The sequence below is a fragment of the Vombatus ursinus genome, unplaced genomic scaffold (genome assembly GCF_900497805.2).
Source record: "Vombatus ursinus unplaced genomic scaffold, bare-nosed wombat genome assembly UNPS02014792.1, whole genome shotgun sequence".
NCBI classification, from domain to species: domain Eukaryota; kingdom Metazoa; phylum Chordata; class Mammalia; order Diprotodontia; family Vombatidae; genus Vombatus; species Vombatus ursinus.
In genome coordinates this window covers 9,080,276-9,102,763 of record NW_020954570.1, presented here as the reverse complement: position 1 = coordinate 9,102,763, position 22,488 = coordinate 9,080,276, and the positions used below count along the sequence as shown (strand labels likewise).

At 35.6% G+C, this 22,488-nt stretch overlaps 1 protein-coding gene across 1 annotated transcript in view; it reads right to left on the bottom strand.

Annotated features, from left to right (window-relative positions):
• MAN2A1 (mannosidase alpha class 2A member 1) overlaps positions 1–22,488 on the bottom strand; it is a 200,723-nt gene that overhangs the window by 20,961 nt on the left and 157,274 nt on the right. The window contains exons 16-19 of the mRNA XM_027869175.1: positions 21,115–21,229; positions 9,988–10,121; positions 4,786–4,927; positions 2,564–2,697 (exon numbers count right to left, since the gene is read on the bottom strand). Coding sequence (XP_027724976.1) covers positions 2,564–2,697; positions 4,786–4,927; positions 9,988–10,121; positions 21,115–21,229 — 525 coding nt within the window. The remainder of the gene's footprint in view (positions 1–2,563; positions 2,698–4,785; positions 4,928–9,987; positions 10,122–21,114; positions 21,230–22,488) is intronic.

Here is a 22,488-nt window from a genome sequence, read left to right as displayed (position 1 = left end):
GAAAGTTTTGGTGTAAAGATGAGATCAGAAGCTAGATTTTAAAGAATAAGAGAATGAAGAGAGAAAGTAGAGGCACCTCTTTTAGTGTGTTTCACACACTGATATGGAACTAATCGTGATCTCACCAGCAATCCATGTGCTCCACTTTTATGATCAAGGACTCTGACATTACTGACCACATGCTCCTATCTTTTCATTTTGCCCTGTGTCTTATTTCCTCTAAATCTATTTTTCATCCCTTCTGTAACTTCCAGGACTTACATCCTTTGGTGCTCTCCTGAGGCCACAATTCCTATTTTGGCTTCACTTTCTTCCCTTCCCAATCATGATAATCCTATAAATTAATCAATTCAACTATATGCTGTCTTCTACTCTCCAGTCTCTTGCCCTATTGTTGATCACAACTTGCCAAACCCCAGTTGGGATTAGTACCCCTACCATTTCTCTTCTTGACTTAAATAAGTCACATGATTGTGTTGACTGAGTCAGCTACAAATTTTCAATATTCAATCTCATCTGAGCCCCCACTGTCACAATGAAATAATTTCACTCTTCTTTAATTACCTAAGGAGCATCCCTCAGTGATTGTTCCAAATTTTTTTCTACTCTCGAGCCCCTTGCCTCACAAGTTACTGACAAAATAGAGGTTATTTGCCTTTAAATCCATTTACTCCAACTCAAAATCTCTTGACATCTCCTTGTTCTCTCCTGCTATGGTCTTTGATTAACAGTTGAACCTTTTAGTTCTGTCAAAAGTCAACCCCTCTGAAGTATCACTTTTTTCCCCTTTCTTCTAGTAAAAACCTTTTATTGGTTGTTTATTAAAGATTAGTAAGACCTGTAGATTTAACATCCTTCAGAGTTTCATCTCAGCTTGCCTTTTAGGCTTATTTAATGCTGTCTCCTTTCAGATGTCCTTAGATAGGTAGGTAGGTAGATACATAGACATAGATACATAGATGCCCTGAACTTCACCCAAATTTGTTTAATTAAGTGAAGGAAATGAGAATAGTTTAGAATCAAAGCATCCTTCCAGCATTTATAATATTTCAGGAGAAATATTTTAAGGTCTGTATTGAGCATAAATATTTCTTGTTCCTAGTTAAATTTATTCAAATTGACTAAAGCTAGAAACATTTATTTGACCATCCTGAGTCTGGAAGCAGAAAAGTCCAGTAGCTTGCAATCATAGGATTCAGTCTTAAATATTTACCATCAGCTTCCCCTAATTTCTCAAAAGTATCTTGAAGAATACAAAGACTAGGTTTAATAGGACACTAGTGGCAACAAACAAGGATGAATGAGAAGATATCACTAGGTCACAGATTTGGAGCTGGTAAGGACCTCAGAAGCCACCCAGTACATCCAAATGTCCTGTGGAATGGAAGGTGTTGGTCTTACCAAAGCAGTTTTATCAAATAAGGAGTTTTTTTTTCCCTAGTCCACTTTATCAAACACTGAGTTCTTAGTGGCTACTGAAGTTATCTGAGGTGACTGAAGTCTATTATTTCTGATTCTCTCTTGTGTCTAGTCTGCTTCATTGAGCTATTTCTCTATTTCTTTTTTAACCAACACCAGATGGTTTTACTGAGAGCTGGTTTATAGTATATTTTGAGATCTGGATGTGTTGTTATTTCCCCTTCATCTACTTCTTTTCATCATTTTCTTTGGTATTCTAGATCTTTTTTTTTTTTTAAATCAAATGAATTTTATCATTTTATAAAATTCTATAAAGTTTCTCCTAGGTAATGATCAGTATAGCATTAAAAATGTAAACTGATTTTGGTAGTATTGTCATTTTTATTATATTGGCATGGCGAATTTTAAGTTGTTTTACATTTCTTAAAGGAGCACTTTGTAACTGAATCTATACAAGTCTTTCTTGTGCTTTGGTATGTTGATTCCCAGATATTTTATGCATTTTGTAGTTGTTTAGAATGTTATTTCCCTATTATTCCTTCCTCGGTTTTACTATTACTACATAGAAATGTTAATGACTTTTGAGGATTTATTTTGTAGCCTGCAACTTTGCTAAAGCTATTATCTAAATTAGTATCTCTGTTGATTTCTTAGGGTTTTCCAAGTCTACCAACACATCATCAGTAAATAAGGATAGTTTTACACCTCCACATTACCTATCTTTAAATCTTTAATTTTTTTAATCTTGTCTTAGGGCTATTGCAAGTATTTCCAGAAGTATATCAAATAATAATAGGGAGAGTGGCACTCTTGCTTCACTCTTATATTTACTGTAAATTGTTTTAGTGTATCCCTATTGCAGACAGCTTTGCTTTTGGTTCTGGATAGATGCTTTTTTTTTTTTGATATTAAAAAAGAAGGTCTTTCTATGCCTGTACTTCGTAGGGTTTTTAGCCTATTGAGATGATCATGTGGTGGGAGTAGTAGACTTTTAATATGAGTACAATCTAATACTATTTTTTAGAATATCTTGGTACCCCAAATACCAGAACACCTCAAAATATAAAGTCCCCAAGATTTTCATCAAAGAAAAAGAATTACTATTTGATCAAAACAAGCAAAAAATGTGACACGTAATTCTTACCATGTTAATTCCATTCCTTTTTTCTAATAGAATTCGAAATAAATTAGCTGTAATCTTGTTATCTTGTACACCTTGTCCAAGCCCACGATAATCATCTTGCATGAGTCGACGATCCATGACTACTTCAATCTGTCCTGAAAAAGAATCAATGTTTATTTTGATAACTGCATTGCATACTGGCTGCAATGATGGATTAATCCATATTTGTACTTATTTGTATCACTAATGTCCATATCAAGAATTAAACTGATTATATATTATGCCACCTAATGGCTACCCATGTGGCAGAGTGGGGAGAAGGTTCAAATCAGAGTCAAGAAGTCTTGAGTTTAAATCCTATTTCAGACAAGACTTAGCCGTGTGATGCTAGACAAGCCATTTAACATATCTTGATTTCCTTGTGTTTAAAATGAGGACAATACAGCACCTATGCCATAAGGTTGTTGTTATGAGGGTCAGAAGAAATAACGTGTGTAAAGCACACTGCAAATCTAAAACTCTATATAAATTCTATTATTTTATCATTATTATGCTGAATATTTATGAGGTAGTGTGTCACAATGGATAGACAACTGGTTTTGGAATGAGGAAGACCTAGGCTCAAATCTTGCCTCTGAGATATACTGACTTCTGTGATCTTGGAAAAGGAGATCAACCTTTTAATGATCTGAGTAATTTACCAGTAAAGATTAGAAGTTTGGAGAGAAGGTGTTTATCTGCATTGGAAGAGGACATTTCTCTCCAGAAATTTCTTATACCAACGAAATCACATTTGGTCAAAAATCTACGTTTTATCTGAAGAACTAAAAGTAATTTAAAAGACAGGGTTGAAAATATAAGTATGCAAACAACAAATGTTCAAAAAAGTTTAGCAACTAGTACATCTGAAATGGACAAATTTTTACAATTCATTGAAGAAAGTTCAGTCTATAATATATAATACACATATTATATTGTATATGTGCTATATACTATACTATGATAATATGCTATATTATAAATAGTAAAAACACATATAAAGATGTTAAATATTTTTTGATAAAGTGTTAAGCTGCATCAAAGGAAAAAGGAGTAATGTATGTTCTTCAGTCTTCAAATTAGGAAGGCATGGGTTCAAGTACCACCTCTGACACAAACTGACTATATGACTCTGGTGTTTGTGTTTGTGTTTTTGTCTTGTTTTGTTTTGTTTTTTTTGGTGAGGCAATTGGGGTTAAGTGATTTGCCCAGAGTCACACAGCTAGTAAGTGTTATGTGTCTGAGGCTGCCATTTGAACTCAGGTCCTCCTGACTCCAGGGCAGGTGTTCTATCCACTGCACCACCTATCTGCCCCATGACTATATGACTCTGGAGGGAAAAAATCACTTAAGTTCTCAGTATTCTAGGAAACTAAGACAATAAGATGCAGATAAAATGTTAATCTGCTTTGGTAGATTGTTGTTGTTTGTCCTTCTTTCTGGGAGAGGATCAGTGACATCAGTAGGGTGATGTCTTGACTTGTAAGGGAATTAGATTTAAGTGAGGCAGAACTGCGCAGTCATCAGCCTCACTCTTTCCTCCAGTCGTCTAAGCCCAGTGGCAAGACACAGGTCAGGATGACTTGAGATGGCTCAGGATGCAGTAGGAGACCTTGGCTTTTTTAAGCTAAGATTTTTTCCCAGGTCTCAGTTTGTCTGAAGCAACACCCATTCAGTGATTTCAGGCTAGGTAAGAACTGAGACAAAAGACAGCCTAGGTTGCTTACTCAAAAGAATCAATCTGGGATGGGAAGACCTTCAGGGTTTCTAGCCAGAACAGAAATAATCTTCATTTACACTTGCTCTGAGTCATCAAAACCCAACAATGAGCAAGTGAGGCTTGGGCTGGGAACTGCTTGGGGGGGTGGGGAAAGGATATAGTGAACATAATTCTGGATTCTCAGTAATTTCTTGGCCTTATTCTCTGCATTGATAAAATGAAGGGGTTAGACTTGATGATTTAACTCCTTTGTTTTCTTTCTTTCCATCCTTTTTGTCCCCACCCCTTCCATTTTTAACTAGCCAAAATATAGAACTACTGTATACTTCAAAATATTTATAAAACATTTAAATAAAATTTTATGTTCCTATCTTAAAAGAACTCTCTCTCTTTCTCTCTCTCTAGTAACAACGCACTTTTACCAAAGGTGAAATAGCATACTTGAATCTTTTAAAAAGTTAAGAGAGGAAAAAAGAGTACATACCATTTTTCAAACTTGCAACACCTAAAGACTGGGCAGAAAGAAGTGTCAAACGAAACCCATCATCTTGGATATAAGCCATTGTTGTCATTGGGTAGATATTTGCTTGAAGAGGTAATTTGCTCATTGTTAGTCTAGGCTGTATCTATAATGCAAAAAGTTATCTTTAGCAAATTCAGGTGATATTCACATACTTATCTGATGGAAATCTGAATGTCTTTGTATTAACAGTGATGCATTTCTGTTTTACAGACAAACAGCACAACATCATTTCTGGTTCAAAGAACTTTTTTTTTTTTTAATGAAATTCTCTTTAAAGGAAATTGAGTGCAAAAGACAAAGAACTGCTGCCATAAGATTTGTGAGAAAGGTGGAGGCGTTATAAGAATATCAGAATATTCCTAGTTTTAAAAATAAGGCTAAAAAGGAGCAGGAGTATTCAACAAAGCGTTAGAATCTTAATATTTGCATAAAACAAATTATAATAGGATTACTTTTTTTATGATCTAAGCCTGGAATATTATACTTATAATGAACACTAAACAGAATAGCTAGATACCCAAGTTTAAAAGCATACATTATAATATTTTTTTAAAAAATCACTATTTACCTTAAGTTGGTTTACTACAAATACATATCAGTTGTCATAGACATGTTAAAATGCTTGCTATTTTTATTAATATTTTGTGATTTTTAAAAACAAGTACTAAATAACTATCAATTACTATAGTGAATTAAAATCAAAAAAATATTTGTACCTACATAACTCTTCAATACTTTATTTCATCCATAAAATGAGAGCACTGAACTAGGAGATGTCTAATTTCCCTTCTAACTAAATTTTAAATAAATTCGGTGATCAGAATATTGGCCCTTTGAATACCAAGCTCAATTTACTTCCTTCAATACTGCCAATTAAATTCAATAAACATTTATTAAGCACCTACTCTATAAAGTCACTACACCAGATGCTAGGAATACAACTGCCCTCTCCCAGGTTATATTCTCCTAAGCAGATAGAACTTGCACTCATTATAAGGGATAACTCAAAGAACTCAGGTCTCCTGTTCTGGTGGGTTTTTTTTTTTAATGTACTTTATAGAGTTCGTAAAACAAGAAAAGCTCTTAATGTAATTACAATAGCTCAGGGCCCCGTATTAGGAAGAATTCTAAGATTGGGATAGAAGATTAATGCTTTATCTTAATTTAATTCAGTGTGTAGCTTCAGAATGGTTATTCCTTGTTCTAAGCACAAACTAAGTATACGACATATGCCTTACTGACTGACACTAGACTTCGTCATGTATTAAGCAATCATCTATTTCTCCCATCTCTACCAAAGCTGAGCTCTCTTCTCTCTCTCATTGCTCCTATGGCTCTGCTCCTCCCCAGCTATGTTTGTTAAGTCTCAGTGGCGGTAAGGATGCCATCTCTCCCATTGCTACTGTTGTTCGGCTCATGTTCTTTTTCCTCTCAGTTTGTTCTTCCCAGACTGTCTGAATCTTTTTCAAAATTTTCCACCATGATTCAAAACTGTCTTCTAATTCAAAGAGTACAACAGTCGAAACTGCATTCTAGGATGGGAAGGAACATTTATCCCTCTAAACTATAAGTCCATAATACTTGTCAGTTCTCAAACCCTCCTACACTGGAAAATCTTGGATTTTGGCTTTATCATTCCAGGGTCCATTTATAGTTCGATGATTCTTTTAGCACGTGGTCAGTAGATTCCTTTAATCTTCACTGTCTTGAGGTAGTAAGGTATCTGGGTAGATTTTTTTTTTTTTAATGATTATGGCTTCTGGATTTTTGACTGATCATGGTTTTCAGGAAGTTGAATGATGCTTAGATTTTCTCTCTGACCTGTTTTGTAGGAAAGTTATTTTTGACAGTAGATGCCTTACATTTTCTATTTTTTTCAATCATTTAAATGTTTTCTAATAATGTTTATCTCATGTAGTAGTTGAGTCATTTGCTTTATTCTGTTTTCCAGAGAGTCCACTACTTAGTTGGCGTTTTCCAACTTCTGTGCTAAGCTATTCATTTACTTTTTTCCTCTTTTCAACTCATTCATTTTTGTGATATGCTTCATTTTTCTCAACAATTTTTATAATCAAACTAGTCATCCCCCCCACCCCCACCCCAGGCACAAGATTCTGTTCTCTCATTCCATTGATCAGTGTTTTCTATCTTTTTCTGTTTACTCACATTTTCAGTCTCAGATTCTGTATTCTGGCCAGTCCTCTTCAACATGATTTTTTTTGGGGGGGTGGGGGGGGAGACGGGACTAGGCAATGAGGTTAAGTGACTTGCTCAGGGTCACACAGTTACTAAGTGTCAAGTGTCTGAGGCCTCATTTGAACTCAGGTCCTCTGACTCCAGGGTCAGTGCTCTATCCACTGCACTACCTAGATGCGCCTCCCTCCAACACTCTTAAATGGTTTGGTCTTGTCCTCTTTGTAGTCTGGAGATAGCTACCACTGCTAATCTTGGTAGGGGAGTGGCTATTGGATCCCAACCCTCTTCCTCAATCCCTGAATTCTACTTAAGTCTCCTGGTAGTTCACTGGGTATTTATGTCTGAACTAGGCATTTTTTTCCCAAAAAGGCCTCAGTGGGATACTGGATATCGTTTTGGGCTCAAGCTTTCTATGTAAACCCCATATCTAGCACTCAAGTGCTAAGCTGGTTCTATCTCCTGTGTCTGTGTTCAGTGATCTGTGAGTGTTAGTTCTAGCCCCGATTCTATTCTAATGGGTCAGGGGCAGGATCTGGTTTCAGGTCCCTGATTATTGGAAATAGTGCTTGTTTATGACACTGTCAAGTTTCAGGTCTATTTGCAGGAATTCTCACTGGTTTCCTACTTTCTCCAATTCTACTGGCTTCTGGCAAGGTTACTGGAATGACCCTTCTTCCCCACCTCTACCCTTTCTGCTTCTCTGTCCTGGTACCAGCTTCCTTGGATTGTTCCCTCTACCTGCTTCCAACCTCTTATGACCATCTTTTTCTGCTGTTCCACACTAGATGGATGAGCTCATTTCTGAATCTTTTCATATTTCTGTATCACTGATTTTTTCTAGGACCTTTTTGGTTACTTGCTGAGGTTTCCATGGGAAAGCTGAGCTTCTCTAGTATATTTCATGTTACCCCCTCTTACATGGAGACCCAAATACACTTTTAAAATCAAATGACACAGCAGGATCTCATGTTCCCTATACTGTTAGTCTAGATTATAACTTGTTCTGTTTTGTTTTGTTTTGTTGTGGGGAACTTGTAGAATAGAAACTCTCTACTGAACAAAACTATCTCTAACACAGTCTTAGAGAGATGACAGGAGTGCTAAAAGATGGGAAGACTTAACCATGACCGAGTAGCTTTTATGTGACGGTGCAGGGCTTGACTTTGGAGCTTTCTTACTACAAGGCATCTTGCCCTCTGCTCTGCTGCCTATCTGAAAGTTAGTTGGATACACATAAATATTTGGCATGTGGCAGAAAATTATCTGAAAAGTTCACATTTCTTCTTCCTCTTTGAATTAAGTTTAGTTTTATTTAGTGAATATAACATACTCATAATCATTTGTAGAAGATTGGAAAATAGAGATATGGGTTGAAAATGAGAGGGTGGGAAGTTTAAGAACTTCCTGGCATGGGACAGAGAATAAATTAGAGAGGGCTACAAGGACTTTTATGTTGCAGCAAGGATCTAGTTGAAACTAGATAACATAAATTTGGAGTGGACCAAGTTAGCACAGCTGCAGATCCATTCACAACATGTAAGTAGGCACAAAAAAAGGCAGATGGTGAGAGTAATTTGCAGCTGAGGTTTGGCAAGTTGTGAGCAGTGTGATAGGATAAAGGGACAAAGAACTAGTAATTACACTAAAGAGTCAAATTGCTTTACTAAAGAGTTAAGGGAGGGGGAGAAGGGAGATGGAAGGAAAGAAGGAAGGAGGGAGGGAGGGGGAAAGGGAAGAAGGAGTAACAAGAGGAAGAAAGATGGGGCAGCTAGGTGGCGCAGCGGATAGAGCACCAGCCCTGAAGTCAGAAGATCTGAGTTCAAATCTGGCCTCAGACCAAACACTTGACACGTACTAGCTGTGTGACCTTGGGCAAGTCACTTAACCCCAATTGCCTCACCCCCCCCCAAAAAATATAAAAAATTTCAGTGTAAATGCATACTATCCCTTCATCTATTTAGTCCAATTTTGGGAATATCATATAGTGGTTTTACTTTTTTATGTACAAACCTGTTAACTAAAAATTCAGCTTACATGCATCAGACTGGTTAAGGTGACAAAAAAAAGGAAAATGACAAATGCTGGAGAGGTGTGGGCAAATGAACATACTCATATACACTGTTGCTGGGTCTGTGAACTAATCTAACCATTGTGGAAGGTGATTTAGAACTACACCCCAAAAGTTATAAAACTGTACATACCTCTTGACACAGCAATACTACTACAATGGCTACACTTTAAATAGATCAAAGAAAAAGGAAAATGACCTATATGTACAAAAATATTTATATATAGCAGCTCTTTTTGTGATGACCAAGAACTGGAAATTGAGGAAATGTGCATCAACTGGGGACTGGATGAACAAGTTGTAGTATAACAATGTGATGGAATACTATTGTGCTACAGGAAACGATAAAGAGGATCAGTTTAGTAAAACTTGAGAAGTCTTATATGAACTAATGCAAAATAAAGTGAGCAGAATCAGGAGAACAAATTACACAGGAATAGTAGTAGTATAAAATTAACCAACTGTGAAAGACCTAGTAATTCTGATCAATACAATGATCCCTCACAATTCCAAAGGACTCTTGATAAAAATGCTATCAAATTACAAATAAAGAATTGATGGGCTCTGAGTGCAGATTTAAGACTATTCCCTCTCTCAAGGAACAAGGCTAATATAAAAATATGTGGTATGTGACTTCATATGTGTGATGAGTACTATACTTCATGCCTTCTCGATGGGGAAGGAGAAAGTGGAGGAAGGGAAAAAATTTGGAACTGAAAATAAAATTTTAAACAATTAAATTTTAAAAAATAAACTTTTTTGAAAAAATCAGTATACTTTAAAATAAAAGCTTACTTTTAATCTATTTCTTTAATTGCTACCAAATTAACAACTGAACCATTACTAAATAAACATTACTAGTTTATGCATTATACTTCTACTTTAAAGAGAATAGTTACCTGATATCCATTTAGGTCAGTATAAAATCTTTTTTGACTGTTTAGGTCAGAAGAAATTCTCATTGCAATCTCACGGTTATATTCTCCTCTGATGTCCAAAATATTGGCAACTTCCACAGATTGGCCTTCTATTCCTGAATTTCAAACAATATATTACAGCTTGTCAAAAAGATCTTTATCTTTTTTCTTTAAATAAAATACTGAATACCCTTCCAAATAGCTGATAACTATTTTTAACCACATAGTCTTCTTCAACCTGAAAATATTACTATATAACATAAAATTTTAACTGTTTACTATAAAAAAATTTCAATTTTATAGAATATATGACTTATTAGAATACATGAATGTCCTTCAAAGAATTATAACATATGGTATATACACATGCGTATGTGTATGTATGTATGTGTCTATATATATGACTTGCAGTCTGGCCAAGAATCCACATTAATATAAATAAACTTACTGGTATAACAATGCTGTTTAAATATGAAATCCTGCTTAACAACCTCAACTATATAATTTCTGAAATAGTACTGATGCATGATCTACTATAACCATACAGTGCTCACACCATGCAAAGGCATTACTAATGAAATCAATAATATTTTTAAAAATGTATTGTCATTTTAAGGGAAAATTTTACACTTTTCACTTCTTAAACGCTAGGTCAAAAAAATTAGCAAAGATTAGGAACTGGTCAATATTAAGGGTCCAGGAATCCTAGGTATTCCCCCTGGAGAGGAAAAGTGTGAGCATAAAGTATAGGAAATATACAGAAGAAAAGAAGGACAGGGCTTGAGAAGCTGCAGATATACGTTCCTGACTCCACTAAGTTGAGCTAGGTGTGGAATTAAAAAGGACCAAGCACAACTTCTGCACTCCTTCCTAATCCCCACCCCTAATACTTTTAGGCATCATATTTCCAAATAGGAAGCCTCACCCATTTTCCTATCATTTCTTCTTTACTTTCTTTGACTAGAAATTATCATAAGTAAAAAACAAAGCTGAATGTGTTTGGGAAAGACAGCTTACGCTAAATTTGAGTTCCAGCTCTGTACCTGGGAGAAGAGCCAAAGAGGTGATAAGCATTTGGAAAATATGTGTTGTATATATAAACTCAACTTGTCTAATGCAATTCACAAAGCATAGTATTTTATGGTGTTTCTCAGGTGTCTAATAGATTTTATGACAGTGCAGATCCTATTCTCTTTCTAGTACATGATTGTATTATTCCAACCTACAAATCCAGAATGTCAACAGAAAGCTAATATTACTGATTTTAAGCCACCAATATGCTCCTGAAGTGGAAATCATGTCTGTGATTCCCATGTGAAATTAAAATTACTCTTGCTTTGGAATAAGTTTTGTTTTTGTACGACTGCTTAGCACAACACCTGGAGCTTAAAAAAATGCTTACCAAATGAATGAACCAGAAGGCTAAGAGCACAAGGAAGAATAAGGGATTTCAGAGAACTTTTTAGGAAGGTCATTTATCTTTTTTTTTTTTTAAATTTTACCTACTCCCCTCCCTTTTCTTTAAGCAAAACAATTTTATTATTAACACTTAGTTTCAGGGTTGGGGCAAGCCAAAGCATCTTGATGAGCTCAGGTCAGGCTGGCTAGAAGATGCCAAGACTACTGACCAGGTACTCGTCCCATCCAGCTGGGAGTTACAGGGGGTTACTACTTGCAGGTGTTACAGTTGGTCATGGGTTTGCATAGCCATCTTTTTTCTAAGATTAGCTTCTTGGCCTGTCAATTGAGTTTCAACCTAGATACCAACACTTCCAACACTTCCTCCTGTGCTTCAGGAATGCTCTTATCTCCTCATTTCTGGTTCTTGGAAATCCTTACCTCCCTTCAAGATGTAACTCAAGTTCCATTTTCTACATAAGGCCTTTCCTGAAACCTCCACATATTACTGTTCTCCTTGTAGTTTGTATGTTATTTGGATATAGTTTTTTTTAGATATTTTGTACATATCTGTGTGTGTTTTTCCTGAGTTGAATGTAAGTTCCATAAGAGCAGGTAATATTTTATTTTTGTTGTCAGTGCCTAATACAGTGACTGGCAGAGAGCAGACAATGAATAAACGTTTGATGAGTGAACTGAATTATAACAGGCTTCACCTCTAATTCCAACCAGCTAACTCATAAATAAATTATCTTTCATCACAAGGTATACAACTTAAAGATATTAACTGGCTGAAAAGATCTATTACAAGTATCAGGGAAAAATATTTCAATCACATTGTTGACCTGTGCCAAAAGGTAAGTAGTGAGGTCAACAAAGTTGTGAATAAGGATTTCTAGTTCTATTCCAAAGCACAAAATACTTCCCTTTCATTTCATTTTCATTTTCTAGAAGAAAGCTTTTATAAGTAACAAGGAAAATACATCATCTTAAACAATTTCTGCAAAAGAATCAATTACATAAAAATATTTAGTACAACAATGTAAAATTGCAGGGAAAATGAGAAAAAACTGGCAGTCAGACCCAATGGTCTAATGGATTTTCAGGCTTTTCATATTGCTGAGAAAGTGAGAGGAAGCAAGTATAGTGGAAAGAGTGCTAGACTTGAAGTCACAGAAGACCTGGGTTGAAACCCCACAGTTCTGGACTTTGTGACCTTATACAAGTCACTTCTTTGAGCTTCAATTTCCTCATCTGTATGAGACATAAAGCTCATGTGTAAAGCTCCCTTCAAACCCAGAAAACAGCAATTATTATCAATTTGTTTTCTCTCTTTGGGTTCCTACCAAAAAAATCCTGCCAAAGAAATCACAGGTCCAATAAAAACAAAACCAAAAAGCCCCAAAACATCAGCTACCACCTGGGCCTAAGTGGCTCAACAGCAACAGATGTTAACAGGTCAGATTGTCCACATCCCTGTTAGTCATCGTGAGTAGACTGGGAAACATTCCAACATGGTATTCCTACTTTCTTAGTGAGAAAAGTAGGATCTGCTAATCTGGTTAGGATTCAGAGCAGTGACAATGGAAGTTTCCTGCCATATACATTAGGTTTTGTTTGTTTTTTCTCTCCTTTAAAAAGGCAAGGAAATCTTCCCCAAAACTTAAAAAGATTAAGGCACAAATCACGAGAAGCTTCCCATTTGCCTAAGGCAACCGCAATGAGGGAAGCATGAGTATTAAGCACTCTTCAGGCTGCCATGTGAGTCATCACACCTTTCTCACCATATGTGTTGCGAATGCAAAGGTGAGGCAAGCTTTGCCAAACTTAATCAACACTATCTTTGCTAAATAGCCTGTCTATGCTATTAAACTTTTTGCTAAATATTATTTATGAGTATTACATTTTTAAAGAATCTGGATGGAGCCTAAACCCTCAGGCACAAGTTAGACCTTGCCTGGATTATCCCTCAAGAAATTACTGTCTTTTCATCTTTAAATGCAAATCTTGAAGAAAAGGCAATAGAGAACACCTTGCTCCACACCAATTATCACCCCGGTGTCCCTGAAAAGAGGAAGAAGCATCCCTAATATGTCAGAGAGTCAACTATTCTTCTATAAAAAGGAAAAGCTAAGATGTCATCTTTGAGGGAACTATCATATTGCCACTCTAATGTGGATATGGATGTGGAGGATGACAGCACCTATTTCACCTACATCTCTCCTCCTCCTTCGCCCTCATTTTCACCTGGACAAAAAGAACATCCTTTAATAAATCTCCTTTGGAACATAAGTCTTTTATATGGATTTTCTCCTTTAATGTCCCTAAAATGGATGCTGTTACCACATAATCACTTTCCAGGAGAGGACTTCATTATCAAATGTAAAAGTTTAACCAGTAGGAGAAAATAATAAAATCATCTCATTTTAAAATTCCTGAACCTAACATAGAGAGTCCTTAGTCAAACTGCTCTACTGAGTAACCCAAATTTAAGCATACATTCAGAATCTATGGCCCTCATTAGGAACGTATTACACTTCCTACCAATTGAGATCAGCAACTCTTCTGCAACTTATACTAGAAGTATCTGGAAAGTGGTGATGCTAAGCATCTTGATCAGTCACAGAATCAGTATAAGTGAGAGTCAGATCTTCCTGACCAAAGCTGGCTCCTCTTATCATTTCATGATTCCTCTCTACTTTCTTACTATATGCTAACTCAAATTGGTATTTACGTTTTCTAAGTTCCATGGGGAACTATACCAGTTCTGTATTTATATTCCTAGAGTCTACCAAAGCAGCTGGCAAATAGTGGCACTTAACAAATGCTTGTTACATCAAGCCTTTGAAAACAGACAATCATATACTTTACTAAATTCCTACTTCTAAGTGTATCTGTGTGTAGACACTTCTCAGTGAATACTAATAGTAATTATCTAATTAATACTGCAATAGTTCTGATCAGAAGTGATGAAGCCTTGAAGTAAAGTAGTGGCCCTGTACCTAGAGAGAAGGATACAGATGGAAGAAATGTACATGTTTAACAGAAGAGAATTAGCCACCAACTGGGAAAAAGGAAATGAGGGACAGCAAAGAGTCAAGTATAACTCTCTTAAGTTACAAACTGTGGCAACTGGAAGGATGGTGGTACACTCCAAAATAAAGAAGTTTGGAAGAGATGATGATTTAGGAAGAAAATAATGAGTTACATTTTGGACATTCTCAGTTTGAGATGCCAGATAGAAATGTTAATCAGGCAGTTGGCAATATGCGAATGAAGCTGAGGAAAACAATTAGGGCTGGACATACACACTTTGGAGTAATTTTTGTGGCAACAATTGAATCCGTAAGATCTGATGAGATCACCAAAGGAAAATGCTGAGGAAAGACAAAAGGGTCTGGCACAGAGCTTTGATAGATACCCATAATTAGGGGGCAGGAAATGGACAATGATCCAGCAAAGGAGATGGAAAAGGAATGCTAAGGCACATGGGAATAGGTCTAGGTGATAACAATGTTGCAGGCAGTCAAAAGAAAGAGAAAAAAGACTATCCAGGAGGAGAGGGGTGCTTAACCTTCAAAAGCTGCAAACCTCAGACAGAACACTTACAGCAGAAGGGTTGCACCTGACCTAGATTATAAAAGGGTTAAGAAATGAATGGATGGTAAGGATACAGAGGCAGTGAGAAGAGATGTCTTCCTAGGAATATCGCGGTGAAAGGGAAAAGAGATGAAGCAGAATAACTTCAGAGAATGACAGAATCATGCTATATAGACAAAAGAGAGAGGGACAATAGAAAGGAAGAGAGTGAAAATGAAGGAGGCAGGAGAGAGTGAAAGACAAAGAAAATGAGAAAGGGGAAGAAATCAAGGGAGGAGAGAGAGAAGCAATGGCACAAGCAAATGATGGGTGAGGAAGGAATCCAGAGCAGAGAGTGGGATAAGCCCTGAAAGAGCAAAGAAACCCTTCTTTCTCAAAGACTACAGCAAGACATAGAAGGATTTAGTGGCATGGAGTTAAGACATGAAGAAACTCATTCAATTCATCAGACAGTTTTATTAAATCCCTACTATGTACTGGGGATATAAAGATAAAAAACGAAGCCATCTCTACGCCCCTTAAGTGCTTACATATTACTGTAGGGATATCACATATACAGAAAAATAACTAGAGAGATAAAATGTTCATTTGGTAGTGGTGGTGGGGTGCTCTTGAAAGACCTCTAAATAGAGGGGTGGCACTTGACCTAAACCTTGAAGGAGGCTAGAGATTCCAATTGTATAGGCAAATGATGTGATGAATAGGTGAATGGAAAAAAAAGGATGAATGTGAGAGATGTTATGAAAACAGAATCCATGAGATATGCCAAATGATTGGATATTGAGAGGAGAGGGGAAGAGATAAATGAAAGGGAAAAATCCTGAATGACTGATGCTATGAATCTAATTGACCAAAAGAAGAGTAGTGTCCTCAAAAGCAATGAATCTAGAAATCTGGAGGAGAAATGGGTTTCAGAGGAAATATGAATTCTACTTTGAACACATTTAGTTTGAAATGCTAATGGAATATCTAACAGGCAGCTGGCAAAGCAAGACTACAATTAAACCAGAAGTAAAATGGATAATTTTGATGACATAAAATTAAAAAGCTTTTGTACTAACAAAACTAATGCAGCCAAAATTAGAAGGCAAACAGGAAAGTGGGAGAAAATATTTACAGCAAATTTCTGTGATAAAGACCCCATTTCGCAGATATATAGGGAACTGAGCCAAAATTAAAAAAAGAAAAAACCACAAAGTTAAAAATGTTTGTTCACAGGTTCCCAAAGAGGGAGATAACACCCCCTGGAGAGGACTGGAAAGATTCAGGGGGGCCGTAGTGGTTTGAAATGACACAAATTTAAAAAATATATATATATATATATATATAAATGGGTTAAAGAAAGTGGATTTCCAGAAGGGTGTTGAGTAAAGTTTGGTTTTTTGTTTTTTTTTTTGAAAAGGGGGCAGTAGGCCAAAAAAGTCTGGGAAACTCTGGCACATGGAAAAATTAAATAAAAAGAAAAAAATATTATAAGGATGAGCAACTATCAAAGACTCTGCTATTCTGATAAAGACAATTTTATAGCACCCATGATGAAAAATGGTATCCACCTCCAAAGAAATTAATGATCTGAGTGCAGACTGAAGCACTTTACTTTACTTTTAATTTCTGTGTTTTTTTTCCCTGTATGTTTTCATTTGCAACATGGCTAACATGGAAATATGTTTTACATAACTTCACAAGTAACATAGATATCACAGTGCCTGCCTTCTCAACAGAATGTTTAAAAAAAAAAAAAAGCTTTTTACATTCAATGAGGAAATATTTAATTTAATAAAAAAAGTTCAAAAATAGTAAAGATTATGACACTGATGCATTCTTATTCTTGCAATCTGTTCATATTCTTTTATAAATACTCCACAAGGGATACATTCCAAAGTGCTGAAGGTTTTGCTTGTTGAGGATACCAAAGGAGTATCTGGACTATTGAGTAACTTATATATCAGTTATCTCTCACTCACTAAATAAGTAAGCCATATTTGCAATTCCAAGCCTAATATAATTATTCTCTTTTACACTGAGATCAAGGATGCCCATAATGAATATACAGATTTTAAAAGATTTTGTAGAGATAGAAAAGCAGGCATGAGTAAACAGTTTTTAATATTTTCTTAGTTATTTCTTGAAATGATAAAATCTTTGACTTTAAAAATTATTTAGTATCCTTTCTCCCTCAGATATCTTCACTATCAATCCCGAAATGTCCTTAAAATGATTATCTCCTTGAGCAAGGAACACCTTTGATGTTAGTTGATCTAGCTTTATTTTCTTTTGTGTCATTTCTACTTGTGTCACACAATGGAGACTGTGAGGTTCAAATCTATATATCTGAGGCTGTTGAGGAATGTTAAAGGGTCCCCTGGGCTTGTCTTTCGAGTTACCAAATTTTCCAGAAACACTGGATCCAGACTCTGCAGGAGGCCCTGAATATGTCAAGGATGAAGCTCTCCCTGAGCTGACATAATGTATCCCAAACTGGACTCTCTCTGTGTCCTTGGGAGACACGAAGGTGCCAATCAGTTTGCACTAGGCTGAAAAACTGATTGTGCAGCTGGGCCCCTTGTAGATAAGCAGCCCATCCTACCTTCATAGTCTAGCAATTACCAAGGGAAAAGAGTACAGCTTTTACCACTGACTTGCTCCTCTTCCCGGCCTCCCACCCCGCTACGCCACACCCCTTTAGGTGGAGATTTCTGGTAGCTCTTCTTCCCTTTGTCCTGCTGTTACAAAAATGCAACTTCTGTATAGAGTGTGAAATCTTTGGCTTCCACGTGCATGTTCATTTCTCTTGTAATAAACTTAGTTTCTTGTAAACTTGGTGAAATTATAATTGCCTGCTGACAAGCAACAGTAGTTGCTGATAAAGAAAAAAAATTTTTATGGCTATTCACCTCTTACATTTTTGTTTATTTGTTGTTCTTTGGCTTCATCCTTATATGTCTTGGGGATAACCTGGTTTTACTGCATCTCTTGTCAAGCTTTCTGTAAACTTAGTTTTTTCTTCTAGTATTCTTTACTGTATTATGAAGCGATATTGCTCGATATTCTAAATGGTTTTGCCACTGACTGCTATACACCTGTTTGGCAAGAACAAGTCTTTCAAATGTCTACTCTTATTTGGTCACATCATGGTGATGGATTTATACTAGTCAAACTCACAAAGGAAAAAATGATGATAATTTGTGTTAACATATGTTCTTTTATCCATTTCTTATAACATATAAATTTCTCACCTTTCTTCTTTTTTTCTAATTTATTAATGTTTTGTCCTTTGCTCAACAAGTTGGTGGTCTGAAGGTATACAGAAAGAAGATTTGGAAATTGCTCTCATGTTGGTAACAAGTTGATTTTGTATGCTAAATAAACATACAATATGTTTTTAAAGAAGCACCTAAGTAGGAAACTGCTATTGTGTTCAAATTTCCAACATGTAATAATGCCAATGTCAACATATACTAAATCAGTGAGACTTTAGAAATGTGTATAAGCAAAACGTGACTAAGGTTGAAGACTCAGTAACAATTATCATCAGTAAAATGAAGTACCTTAGAACAGACTCTATAATCTACTACACAGAATGAAAATAATAGTTTACAAAACCACTGGATTATAATATCTGTAGTGAAATTTTTTGAATAGAAAATGAAAGCTAGAAGGGGTTTTTAATCTTGTTTTGGGCCTTATTCCAATTTCTTCATTTTACAGATAAGAAAATTGAGGTACAGAAAGGTTAAAAAATTTGCCCAGTCACACAATTAAGTCAGTAATAGAGCAAGGACTGCCAAATATCCTGACTTTCATTTCTTTTTTTTTTGGTAGAATTCTATTAGGCTCTGAAGAAATTAAAATTATTTTAAGTCTATGATGTTTCCAAAAGCCAAAGGTCACAGATTAATTATTTCTAAAAATTATATTGAAATTTATATTGTAGAAAAATTTTACATGCACTCTTTTACTGCTAAATACTTCCAAGTACTGAAATTACCCAATCATTTCAAACCAAAAAGTTTCTGAAACAGTTCATTACATTTTGCCTTCAAGCTACTTGTTTTCTTTCAGGAAATTCATCACAAGCACTGTTTTTTAATATGTTAGTGAGAGATAAGGCAGAAATATTTAGAAATTTTCTCCTAAGGGCATCAGAGTGATGATAACTAGGACCATAATTTATACTCACAAAAAATATCTGCCTTGTGAAAATGTGAAGACATACATCATAACAGATCTGAGGCTTGAACCCTTTTGTCAGCATTGGAAAATATATATAAAAGGCTGGTAACCCATAGCAACCTAAAACTTCAAAGCAACTCTTGATGTCAGAAACTAGGACACTCAGTGAAATAATTACAGCTCCGAAGACAAATGAAAGCATAGCTAGCAAATGTCACTTACAGATCATAGTGTCAATGTAAATTAAGTGTTTCTCTAGGCAGGTACAATATCAATTCTAACAAAAAGGGATACAGAGACTTTCTAAAAGAATCAAGGACTATATTCTAACTTTGAGGTTGCAGAAGGGAAGTACAGCATTTATATAACATCGAGGATGTAAGAAGGGAAGCACAACATTTTTATAACATATAAAGCTGCAATTTGGAGGGCAAGTTAATTTTTTACTTTATTTCACCAGGAAAATATTCATAGTGCCTACAGATTAAATAATCTCTTAACTCTGAAAGTGTTAAGAAGAAGAAGCAGTTAAAAACAGCTGGGTGGTGTGATGCACAGAATCTACATTTAGCAAAAACTGAGTTCAAGACCTGCCTCAGTCACTAGCAGTGTTACCCTGTGCAAGTCACTATCTGCTTCCTTTATTGTACAACAGAGATAATTATTACCATATACTTCACAGCTGCTGTGAGGATCAAATGAGATAACACATGTAAACTCCTTTGTAAACTTTAAAGCATCATATAAATATTAATTGCCAATATATGTATATATGCTATTTAATGTAACAAAAGGAAAAGTACACTAAAGTCTCCCCAATAACCCTGATCTGATATGACTTTAACTCGAGCTGTATATAAACCATCCTAGGGGAGGATGAAGAACTTGTAGTGCCTTAAGTTTTAAAAGGTTTGAAATTATAATTATTGACTACAATTACATGTAACATTACATTTAAGAAGCATAATCACAAACATTATTCATTTGATCCATAACATAGTACTCTAAACCAAGCAAGGTTAGTAAGATTTCTCTTCTCGATTTTAACAATAAGAATGATAGCTGACATTTATTTGGTGAGTTAAGGTCTCCAAAGCACTTTGTCATTTCATTTGATCTTTGCACCTAACTTATGAAACAGATACTGGAAGGAAACAAAGTCTCAGAAATAATTAAAAATGATTAGCCCATGATTCAATTCAATCCAAACATTTATTAATGACTTTCTATGTGCAATGATTACATGGCAATCTGGGCCTGGAGTCCACATGTTTTTCAGAATATAAAGGGGAAAAAGAGGGAAAATGGAGGGTTTTTTAATTTTTAAAAGGATTTTCAAAAGGATTTTTATTTGGGGGTAAAAATATGCCATGGGAAGTAAACTAAATTTTACTTAATATTTTATTATGTTTCAATGATTCTAATTTTAATTTTCTATTAAAAAGTTTTAAATTCAGCTAGATTAGAAAGACTTAGATTAATTATTTATATCATGAGCTTTTTTCTATTTCTTTATCATTCTTACCGGGGAAAAGGTGATTAATCTTTTGTTCACTTATTACTAACTGAATTAGAAACATAATAAAATTTTATTTCAGAATTAAAAAATGACAAACTACCTTTCCCTTATGTCCCATTTCTCCCTGCCTTGGAAAGTCAGAATGGTTCTACTTAACCAAAGAACTACATTAGATCATAGACTTAGAGTTGGAAGAGACATTAGAGATATAGGATCCATCTGATTTTACCAATGAGAACACTGAAGCTCAGGAAAAAGTGACTTGGCCAAGGCCACATAGGGAGTAAGTGGCAGAGCCTAGATCTGAACCCAGGTCTTCTGACTTCCAAATCTATGCTTTTCCACTATGCCACCAAGGAAAAATATATTTGTTTCATAGCCCAAATATTTTGGGAAACACAGCTTTAGTGTATTCTTACCCTGCACATTATAAAGTCGCACGTTGTGTTTCAAATTAGGAAAGAGACATGTAACTTCTGAATAAATCCTTCCACGTGTCACTCTGATAAAAGGTGGATCAGCAGAAATGTAGGGCTGAAGGAAGAAAATTAAATTTTTATGAAAAATCTTTAACCTTTTGTAATTTCCCAAGAAAATTACAAAATATATTCTTAAATTCTAAGAAAAGTATTCTCTCTTCTAATACCACAAACCACAGTTGCTCACCAAGTCAACGTGACTGTAAAGATACATCGTTTCCCAAGGCTATGTTAGGTGGGCCATCAGGTTAACCATATATACTACTTTAAGGTCTTTAAAAGCTTTCACCTCTGCCTCATTTGTCCTGAAGTGTGAGCTATTTGACAGGACATGTGCTGGTCCTGCCAGACCTCTATCACATACTTATAATTAAGGGAACCCAAACAGACAGAATGGCCCATTAAAATTTTCATTTCTGCTTATGAACCAGACAGGGAAAAAGTTAAATGGGAGTTGCCCTTAAAAGTCAAAAGAAGTGGGGTGAGAGCTTACACCAACTGCTAAGGACCACTGGAAGAAACCATCTCATTGGTACATAATTTGAGCTTTTTCAAAGATGAAAAAGTTACCTACCCTAGTCGGTTATTATGTTAGGTGGTAACACAGCAAAATCACTGGGATGAAAAGTTAAGAATAACTCCTTTGAAACTGCCAAGACAAACTGATATGGAAAGGTTAGGTTTAAATAGTATTTTATGAAAGTATACGAAGAGGTTGAGCCATCTGACCATCAGGCACCAGAATTTTGGAGTCTGATAATAACAACAACAATAATAATAATATTAGTGTGGTATAGTGGGGGAAAAACATTGGTTTTGGAATCAGAGGATCTTGAGTTCAACTACCACCTCTAATACTTACCTGCTGTGTGACCTGGGGAACATCATTTAATCTCTCTGGGCCTTAGTTTCTTCATCTATAAAATGATGGAGTTGAACTAGATGACCTCTGAGGTACCTTTCAGCTCTGGATCTATGATCCTTTGAGGTGTGATTGTCAGGCAAAGTGTTAAGAGATTGTTGTACCATTAGCCACATAATCCTAGGCCTTCCAACCTCCTTGACCCTCAGTTTCTCCATCTGAAAAATGGAGGTAAAATCCACTCTGCCCATATGGTGCCATAAGGGTCCAATGGAACAAAGACTGTAAAAGTGTACTATACTTCTTCGGTGATACAGAGATTACTATTACTATCTGCCTCAAAGACCACAACTAGGGATAAATTTTCAAGGAGAACACTTGAAAAAATAAGAAATACACCTTTCTAAAACATGATGTCCCAAATGGAGTAAAACATTTTAGATGTCAACTGA